The sequence below is a fragment of the Solea senegalensis genome, linkage group LG5 (genome assembly GCF_019176455.1).
Source record: "Solea senegalensis isolate Sse05_10M linkage group LG5, IFAPA_SoseM_1, whole genome shotgun sequence".
Lineage (NCBI taxonomy): Eukaryota > Metazoa > Chordata > Actinopteri > Pleuronectiformes > Soleidae > Solea > Solea senegalensis.
Window position 1 is genome coordinate 1,978,828 of NC_058025.1, and position 10,730 is coordinate 1,989,557.

The 10,730-nt window shown below is 41.2% G+C and overlaps 1 protein-coding gene across 2 annotated transcripts; it reads left to right on the forward strand.

Annotated features, from left to right (window-relative positions):
• Positions 1-413: 413 nt before the first annotated feature.
• hdr (hematopoietic death receptor) lies at positions 414-8,388 on the forward strand. Of its 2 annotated transcripts, none has more exons than XM_044026990.1 (10): positions 414-535; positions 2,637-2,799; positions 3,257-3,388; positions 3,513-3,624; positions 4,497-4,588; positions 5,007-5,114; positions 5,990-6,030; positions 6,163-6,387; positions 7,365-7,401; positions 7,804-8,388. In XM_044026990.1, exons 1-10 carry the CDS (start codon positions 518-520, stop codon positions 8,091-8,093), a joined length of 1,218 nt encoding a protein of 405 aa, XP_043882925.1. In that variant the 5' UTR covers positions 414-517; the 3' UTR covers positions 8,094-8,388. The 2 variants fall into 2 exon arrangements, with proteins under 2 accessions (XP_043882925.1, XP_043882927.1); XM_044026992.1 differs by having other exon boundaries at positions 6,163-6,219.
• Positions 8,389-10,730: the final 2,342 nt, after the last annotated feature.

Below are 10,730 nucleotides of genomic sequence, written 5' to 3' on the forward strand. Positions count from 1 at the left end.
TACATGACATTAAGAAAAGAGAAAATGATTGTCTTAGTAACTAAACTTGGACTTTTAACATGCGTGTAAACGTCAGTGCGTTGATATTGTCACTGCCTCACACAACCTCACTTTAAAAAAGTCTGAACTGTTTCTTTAACACCAGTGGAGGGAAACACGCAAAGTAAATGCACGTTTTATTTTGCCAAATTTTTTGAAAATGTTAAAAGATTGATCTTTTAGGTGTCTTTCTTCATTCAGCTTTCGTAAGTTTTCACTTCTTGTGCAAACATTTTATGTTTCTATTCCTCCTTATGACTGAATTTACCTTACCATTTCCGGCTATGGGCGGGGCAAATAACCAGATTGGTCCACGCAGGGCTGATGACACTGACGTGAACTGGCTCCGCCTCCAAGCTATATATGCTGGGAGTTGACACCTGCGTGTTAAGTTTAAGATTAAGAGAGTGTTAGAAGAAGACGTGTCTCACAGAGTTGTCAATTTGTGGATTTAAAGGAACTTTATTTTTACCGAACGATGACAACCTTCGTTAAGGTACGCTTTGAATATGAACGTTTTAAGTTTATTTTTACTCTACTGTTGGTTATTCGGTTTTTCCTGATTGCTAACTTCCATTCACGTGTAAGTGAATGGCGTCACGCTGCTTGAGCCCAGGTGTAAAATTCACCGTCGCCTTGAGAAAAGTAACACACACACACACACACACACAGATTTTCTGGAATTTTCCATCGTCTAAAAACCACATTGAAGCACCTAAAGTTCACCATTCGCGGCAAATTAACGATGAACCATTCAAAAATGTTCACTAACATTCTAACTCTGGACACCGGCTTCCTATTTGCAACTCCACCCCCTCCACACGATACCTCCTTCAAAATTATGTCAATTTAAGCAACTGTTGAAATCTGTATCTATACATGATGTTAGACCTGGGAGTAAACTATGTGTTATTGATATGTAGATAGTTGGCTGTAATTCGGCGAGGTAGTGATGCACCAAAACAGTGCAGTAGCTGAGGACTCGGCGTACAAGTACTACACAATGTTTGTTTTTACCGGTATGAAGTGCTGTTTGTTGACTGATATGCGCGCCGAATTGAAGAGTATCCATGAAAGATTCAGACGGTGTATTTAATGTTTGACTAGTGCTGTCTTATGTATTTACGTCCTGAAAATCATTTTAATTTAATTATAATGAAATCGTGTTAATTTCCAAAGTCTAACAAACTTCTTCACTACTTTACTTTTGCGCAGTTTTATTTAATAATGAAACGAATGTTATCGTTGAGGCAGGGCATTAGTTTATTTACTATATAATGCAGGAGTGAAGGTGGCGGCCAACAACTACAGAGAGTTTGTTTGTTTTTACCTGAATAAAATGCAGTTTATTGGATTTAATGCAAGCCGAATTAAAAGTGTGGCTCTCAAAGGTTTGCTTGAGCTCTTTAATGCATTAATATAGCTGTTTTACTACGTCTGTGGTGTTATTCAGTGTTAAATTGTTCTGTTTTGCAATGAGGATTTGTATGATTTGTTCACTTGAAAGTCTAATAAACTTGTCCAGAAGCAAAAACAAATTATTATTTTTTTCAATGCCGTTTTATTTGTTAATTAAAAGTAGAGGTACGTGTTGTTGTTGTTGTTGTTGTTGTTTTGTTTTTTCATGTGAGGGTAAGGGGCATTATGAGTGTCATAATAATAAATAATAATACATCGTATTTTTATAGCGCTTTTCTTAACACTCAAAGACGCTTTCATGTGTCCTCACTCATGGTATTGCAAAATGAAGGGTGTGGAAAGCAATCTGTTCACATTCACTCGCCTTATTTGGTCATTTTCCTCAACCTGACCAGGTGTTGACTCTATTTGGGCATTTTGGCACAACATTGTTGTGTTCCACTTATGTTCTACTCAACCCGTGACTCCATTGTTTAAGGTTTAAGGTCTCCAGGTTACAGTGAATGAATCTCAATCAGGGTGTTGGTGTGTTTGTTTAAGCATTCCTGGATGAACTCTTGCCAGTTGTTCCACACATGCTTTCACCCCCACCTTGATTCTAATGTGGCTGAATGAAAATGTAGTTGGCCTGTTGTGGTCATGTGACATATTGCGTCATCGTTCATATTGCTCAAGGAAGCTTTTGAGAAGCGTGACTCATATTTTTATTTTCACCCACTTCATGCGTCAAGTTTTGCAATATCAAATAAATGATTTTCATTGTTGATCACTGGCCATAAAATGGTGGGAAAACCATTTGTACTCAATGAGGGGAAAAAAAGAAGCCACAAAATAGTTTGAAGCTGAAATCACAACTTTGCTTTTAATGGTTGAAAAATATTCAACCACATTGAAAAAAGTGATTTGAGAATGAATGAATTGTTACAGCCCTAAATGGCATGGATGCATCCGACATGGTCCAAAAAGCTTCATAAAGCTATGATTTCCTTTTTCCATTGTCCCACAATCACAAATCATTACAAGCCAAGTAAGTACAGGTCTTGTTTTTAATGTATCTGATGTGTAAAGTTATGTAAAACTGCAATTATTTTGACAATGAAACCCAGAACTCCAGGTGTTTTGTGTCATTACGGTGTCAATGAAACTGAGCATTGTTCTAATGTGTTTTCTTGTGTTAGGTTCTGTTGTTGTTGTTGTTGGCGTGCTCGGCCGCCTTACCCGCGATGTCATTGCCGCTGCCTGGCGTGGACTCTGTGGGCAACAGGACGCGACGACATGTCCATTGCAGATACGAGCTCGAGTACTCGCATAACAACCTCTGCTGTGCGGTCTGTCCAGCTGGTAAGCTGCATGGAAGAAAACAATGGCTACATCTGCATTACTAAGCTAAAGTGACACAATTGGCATAAAAAATACAATGTCAGAGCCCCGTAATCCAGGTGCTAAACATTGGCGCCGTCAACCTGTAGGGGCCGCTCGGTAAATCCAAGAGGCTTGCCCCCTTTCGGGTGAAATCTCCCTCTGCAAATTTGTTGCAATTGCTTCAATTTTTGAGTTTTTCTCCTGCTTCAAAACACAGTTTCACAAATATGACACTTGTTGCTGCATGTGGAACGCTTTTTGTGTCGTCAGTCACAAAAAACAAATCAAATCTGATCAGTTTTCAGTCAGATTTGAACAACATAGCTGGTAACCTGAACGTAGCCAATTTGTCATCAGATTGAATCAGAAATTGACTAAAGGAGTCATGGAGCTGGTTCTTCTTTCTTTTCTTTTTTTTTTTGTCTGTTCTATTTAGGAACACACGTGACGGCACACTGCTCCAGATCTGGGGAGATGGGGAAATGTGAGGCGTGTGACGACGGGATAACGTACACCGAACACGCCAACGATCTAAATCAGTGTTTGAAATGCACACAGTGTCGCTCAGGTAAATACCCAAATACCGCTTCAACAGTGTTGCACCATCGTGAGAATCAATATCACACCTATTCAGTGTTGTGTTTCGCAAGCTTAAACTCAGACTTAACATGATCTCGTTCTCACTGTCTCAGATCAGGAGGTTGTAAAGCTGTGCACCGCCACTCTAAATGCGGAATGTCGGTGCAAATCTGGGCTGTTTTGTTCCCCGGACGAAGCCTGTGAAGTGTGCAAGAAATGTAAAAGGTGAGCGTGTGGAAATCAAACGCTTTGATCTGTTGATCACATATGCTGTGTTTCCATCATGGTACGGTACTGTGCGATGTGGAAGGGGTAAAGCCCTGGGTCATAAATTGTGCCGTCCACATTACCCCAGGGATTAAGATCACAAAAAAATGGAGAGAATTTTGAAAAGGTTGTTTTTTTCTTTGGAAACTCCGGGATTACATTTTAGTTACTGCAGCAAAGAAGGCTCTGTTTTCATGGAGTTTGTCCTTCTGTTAACAATTTCCTGTCTACAGTTTTTGGTGGATCAATCTGAATTTTTTTTGTCATGGGTACGTGATCACACAAGTGTTTTCCCATTTAAGTTTTGGTAAAAATCTACCTGACGATATCACAAAAAAGTCCTGGTAGAGGTCTGCTCTCTCTGCGTGATCTTGTTTCAAACAGGTTTTTATCTGCCACAACTTGACCGTCAGCTGTGAATGATAAACTTTCACTTTCACTTGTATAACTGTTGTGTAATCTGCTCCTGCTCTCTCTCCCTTCTGTCCCCCATTTGCCCTTTCACCACAACCGGCCAAGGCGGGTTCTGCCGAGGGTTTTCTTCCTGTTAAAAGGGAGTAATGTAATGAAAAATAATCACTTTGGAAACTCTGGCGGTTAATCTCAGATTGGACGGATTCTTGTCTGGCTCCAGAGATAAAGGTTTTTAAGTTGAGTTTAATATGGATGCGGATTATTTCTGGACTTAAACGCGGATCTGAAAACAATATAAAGTTTGGATGTAGCCTCAGTTTGTACGGATGGGAGACACTGATTTCCAGACAAACCTCTTCCACCGAGTTTCCTTTCACGTCTTTAAACCTTTTTTATTTTGTCTGCCTCTGAACTAGGTGTGGAAAGGATGAGGAGGTTGTGAGGAACTGCACGGCCACCACCAACACGGAGTGTAAGAAAGTCCCGCCCAAGTCTGACCCTGACTCAGGTACAGTACTCGGTGGAACTGCCTTCACTCAACTGATATTAACCATGAAATCAAGCGCATGGAGTCAGATGGTGATATTATTGAAATTATTATTAAAATTGCTGTTACCCTATCGGCCTGGTGGGCCGTGAAGGTACTGCAGGTGGTCCGCAAATGTCGTCAGAAAATGAACAGATGTGAAGGTTTCTCATTTTCAGTTTTGTCATTAAGCTTCTAATAACCGTAAACTATTCAAGATTAAATAAACTTGCTATTTGTGAGCTGCAGCACGTTCACAAAATGATCAAATAAATCCAACTAAAGCACGAGTTGAGTCAACAAGTAGATACAAAGTCTTAAAAGATACAAAGATTCTTTTTCCAGTTGGATTTTCTTACATATGTTGCACTAATGTTTGCTTTCTTTCTTTTTCTCTTAGCAAACACCACACTGATTGTGTCATTGATCGGTTTATTGATCGGTTCTGGGATCCTCATCATGGGATGTGCGTTTTTGTGGCGGTGGTGGAAGAAAAGGCAAACGACGGGTAAGTGGTAACAAAGTTGGAGTTTTATGGGTTTCTGTGTATAAAATGTCCAACGACTGGACGTAGAGTTTTTTTAAATTTAAATAGCTTTAATAGGCACAAAATAATGGATGGATGTGAGTATTCAATCATTAGCTTAAAAAGTTGATCAGTTACTGTAACTAGTTATGTTTTTAAAAGGATACGGAACAGGCATTTATTTAAAAAAAAAAACTTGTTGTGCAACTGTTATTGCATTTAATTTTTCCAGACATTTATGAGGTTTCTTGAATGCATCTTTAAGCTGCTCCTCTACACTCAACGCGCTGTAGATCCTAGAATTTCAGCACACTTGTCAATCAGGATAAGAACTACCAAAAAGTCTCTTGGACCCAAGTTCCAAACCCAACAGGAAGGCGGCCATTTTGGTCATTTTGCATATGCTGTGTTTGAACAAACTTCTCCTCGAGCTTTACGGCTATCATCTTGAAATGTGGTCAGTTCAGTGTAGGCAACGTGACGATTAAATGTTAGCAAAAGCTTCACCTTATGTGACACGATGCAGGTGCTAGGGGCCGTCAGAGTTGCTGCCATGTAAGGCTTTGAATTAAAGGTCAAATGATAATTATTGTCTTAATAAAGTGTCGTTGCGCGTGTGCTCCGCGCCTTCTTTTTAAAAGGCTGCATAGTTGCTGTAGTTTTCTGGGCACAGAGAGCCGATAAACTGGTCTGCACATGGCCGAGATGACGCAAAGTGTTCCCACTGATGATGTCACTGTAGTCCACAGAGAGCAGTGCTGTAGCGGATTGTTTTTAAGTTTTGATTTGCTCAGAAGTCAAACTCGTGTGACTGAGGGGAATTCTTTTATAATCCTCTGCACTCCTTGTTTCCTCAGAGCCAGAGAGAAATTCATCTGATGACACGAAAACCGGACAGGTGAGTTCTATTGTATCACTGTAACGTGTGAAAACGAGGTTAAATTTTCTCATGTTTATTGGATATATATTTTTATCCATCATACAGACGAGGTCTGGTTTTTGGTGTTGTTATTTTTCTTTCTGCCTCCAGCATGTCACGGACAACTGTCTCAGCGATGAAACCCGAAGGCCGAACTGGCAACAACTGGTGAGAACCGTTCCTCAGACTGGTACGGAGGAGGAACGTAAAGTGCTGTGTGAAAGCCTCAGCAGCTCAGCCAGTAACTCCCAGCACAGTCTAACCGGCCTGCCCTGCTCCGCCTACAACCCCCCGCAATGCAGCCCCGCGGTTCCCGTGCAACTGCCCAACAGGAGGGTGAGAGCAGCAGCAGCTCTTCTCCATCCTTGCTTCCTTGCTTCCTTGCTTCTCACCTGCTTCACTACATGTTTGCTTCTATTGATTAATCAAAACTCGTCTGTCTGGATTCTCTGGTGTGACTCTCCTACTTTCCATACCTTTGTTCTTGCTTAATTCTTTATTTAGTAAAGGTATTCAGCAGTGACAGTGATTTTTGGGCAGTATCCAGATTTTCCTATTGCTCAGCCACCTGAGCATATACTGTCTGTCTGCCTGTCTGTCTATAAAATGGCACAGAGTTCAGAGAGAGCGCCAGGTTAAATAGCATTAAATAAGAAGCTGACAATGATTGACAGGGGCAGGGTCTATTGTTTATGGCCTGTCGTTGTTTTTAATTACCCCAGAGAAAGTTTATTTTTAGATTTTATGGACTTGCGATCCAACAGTTAACCCTCTGTGCTCCTGCATGTTCCAACAGAACATCGGCATGTCCCTCCTTCACCAATTTACATACAAAGTCACGGTGAAAGTGTCCAGCTGTTTGCTTTAGCCAGCATTGAGATTCTCCGGAAGAGTCCAGGCTCTGCTCAAAATGCAGAGGAGGAAAATGAAGATTTCGTCGCGTGGACACCCGCCGCACAAATTGCCACATGTACTCGGACGAAAACAAAAAGGGAGAGAGTGGTCCTTGAATTTGACGTTACCACACCCAGCGAATGCATTATTGCCCAAACCCGGTGGTCACTATCTTCACTGTGAGGTCACACCTTTTTACTTTTTCATTATTGTTTTTAATCGATTCCCATAAAACAAATGTTTAAAGTCACGTTCTCGGAGTTGACTTCACATCTGAAACACGCTGTTCTCCGTCTCGCTGCTTGTCTGCTGCGTTCTCTCTGTTTCGCCTGTTAGTTAAAGATTTGCCCGTTGTTTTTCTTAAAGCAGCTGCTTTAGTTATTGACAGTCTCTCTTTTCTTGTTTTCTTCCCCACATAGAAAGACGAGGACTTCCCCAAACTTGTTCCAGTGAACGGTAACGTTTATTCCCTATATATTCCCTTTAATATGTATAAATGCCACCTTATTCCAACCAAGTTGCAGTTTGAAAGCCAGATTTTTTACATACAGTCACTTTATTAGGTACACCTGTTCAACTGCTTAACAGAAATGTCTCTTTTTGTGACGCTGATGACTGACAATGAATGTGTTTGGCCAAATCTGATAAAGAATAACTGTTAAAATGAATCGATCAAGTTTCTGAGAACAAACGAACACACAAGGTTCAGTCCTGACCCTCTTGGTAATCTGTGATGTCATGATTTGATCAATGTTGGAGTTTTTTTTGGACATGAATTGACCTTCAAGGACCCAAACGTTGGCGAGATGCCGTTGCCGCCCCCCGTTGTTTCATTTGACTCATGTTTTTCGTCCGCAGGCGAGGAGTCTCTGAGGAAGTGCTTCGAGTACTTTGAGGAGGTCGACGTCAACTTCCACAAGAGATTCTTCCGTCAGCTCGGCGTCACGGACAACGTCATCAAGAGCAAAGACAACCTTCCCTACGAAGACCGGATCGACGAGCTGCTGAAGATTTGGATGGAGCGGGAGGGCAGGGACGCCAGCTTAAACTCCCTGCTCAAAGCTCTGCTCGATCTGAATCAGCGGCGGACGGCGGAGGTCATCGTGGAGAAAGCTCTCAGCGATGACCTCTATGTACACGAGTGTTAACGAGGTGCTCTTCTTCTCCAGAGAGCCCTCAAAAACAAACAAAAAAAACAAGTATACTGTGAGGTTCTTGTTGCCTCTGCACAACCCATTATTTGTTGCATTGCGTTGCACAAGACGACACCCACAGTGTTCTTTGGCTGGTAGTTTACACTACCCTGCCTCAAACACTTGCCATCACAAGGAAATGAGTTTTCATTCATTTCACATCCGGTATCTGTTACTTAAACAGTGCCCGACTTGTGCTTGGTCCACAGATGCAAATGTACGCCTCGATATTTCGACGTGTTCAGGCTCTGGGGAAAAAAAAAAACTTGAGTTGAAGGTTGAACTGTGTCGATACCTCACTTCAGTCATAGTGTTTCAAGCTTTGTCGCTTCATCAGGCGACAAAGCTGCAAACAAGACTACAAATCAAATTGTTTGTTTTGCAGTCACAAAAAACATGCTTGATGTCAAGTATTGAAGTATTTTATGTTGGTTCTGCCCTTTGAGTGCTACTTAGTTCTCATGAAGAACAGCAGGATCTTCAAATACACTCCAAAATAAACAGTGTTTTTTTTGGTCTGTGTGAAAGAATAATTTATTCTCTAAGGCTCTTTTTTAGGAGCTGATGGTAAAATTATTTAATTTAAAAAAACATGTGCTGTGTGTATCTGATCGTACACTTTAAGACATTTTATTTTATTAAGTGACATTTTCAAATGTTCCTCAGGAATGAATGTCTGCAATTGCACTGATTGAGCGACAGAACACTTGAAACAGCATTTTTTGTTTTTTTAATGCCTTGTGATCACTTTTAAGTATTTATTATGGGAAACCATCTAATATATGTTAGAATGTTGTCTGCCCGACAACGTGATTTACAGTGTTTTATTATCGTTGTTAGGCTCGCTGTTGAACTCCGCAGTGACCCAAAAAATAACAAAAAACATGTTCCTTGGATGGATTTGCCCAGGAATTCTTTAAATTCTTAAACCTCCAGTGGTGAGACTGCAGATTGTAATGAAAGGCGGCGGCTCCTTCACTCACTCCTCCCTCTGTGGGCACTACAGTGGCCTCCTCGTACCTGAAAGTATAAGCTCTTCCAAACGAGACATGATGGCCCGTGTGTTTTTGTTTACGTCTAAATGGGAATAAACATAATTTACTAAAATTACTTTGTGCTTATAGTAAAAGAGCTCAAACTACCGATTGAGACCATTGAACTGCAGGAAAATATTTTACCAGCATTGTAAATCAATTGGAAAAGTTGATGCTCATTTTTCCCATAGACTTAAATTCAACGCAATGGAGTCGCCCCCTGGTGGCCACCTGCTACCCTCAGTCCTACGCCGTGGGCTTCACTTAGCCGTCCATGTCACTGGGCGGCTCTAAGTAACGCCAGAAATACATTTAAGATTAATTCTCAGGCTGCGAAATAAAGCGATTCGTTTTATATTTTTAAAGCGATTCTATTTCTCCCGATTATTAAATGTCAGACACACACTGGACGTCTAAGAAGAAAAATGTATACACTCCTTAATTCCCCTTAAACATGAAGAAATGTGCCTTAACCATGTCTCGGTTAATGATCTGCTTTTATAGAAACTCTTTGTTACACTGTTACATTTAAACAGCTTTTTTAATTTTTATTTTTCAGTCCTTTTTCATACACTTGTTTGTCTGCCTGTTTTTTCCATCTGATGTTTGAATGTATTCACCTGTTGTTGTTTTTTTACATGAGAATCTCAACATGTCATGCCTTGGAAAAAAAACAATAAACACAAACTGCCTTAAGAAAGTGTGTGAGGTGTCAGTGTGCTAGATAGATAACTGGACCACACCCTTTTGTTTATGTCCAGGGTTTTACTTAAGATGACTTTAAAATAAGGTATCTTTAGCTGTAGATCAGTTAAAAAGACTTTAAAAATCCTTAAAAACAAACGTTAATCTCCAATATTTAACAAAGGAAATGTCTAAAGTCTTTTTTGACGTACTTTGGACTTTTATTGAAAGTCAAACTTGGAGTCTCAGCAGGGTCAGATGATGTGTCACGCTCTGGGAACCCGAAATGGAGCTTCTGTTGACATGGTTTTTGTGACATCCAGGACATGTTCTTCATGGCTTTCCGACTCCTGCTGGACCTGAGATGTGTGCCTGGATTTGTCTCATGGCGACCACACTGCCATTTACCGGCGGGAGCTCAATGGGCCATAAGATCGGCACAGAGCGACACTGTCGGTGCCACAACAAAAGGAAAGCTCTGCTCGGCGCCGGGGCCACGTTCGCCTCTGACAGCAGCTGCTACATGCTGTGACCGCGGCACAGCGGGGGATGTGTTGTCGTCCCCCCCCACCCCCCTCGCTGAGCCCACAGACACCGCACTCCTCCAAACTTTCCAAGGTTGATGGCTGGATGCTTTTCTCTCGGAAAACTGTTTGACTTCATCCCTGAGGTGTTGTGAGGGGCTGCTATAAAGGGATCACCAAGGCCAAATGTGCATGTTTTTCCAACAATGACTGTGTCTTCCCTGCCACTGGTCCTGGGTGTAGAGCTGGGGACTTTTGTGCTTATTGAACGATTTTTTTTCCATAATAACCTTTTTCTTTTCTTTTTTGGCATAATATAAATGTTTTGAGTGAAACAAGAAATCAGCAAG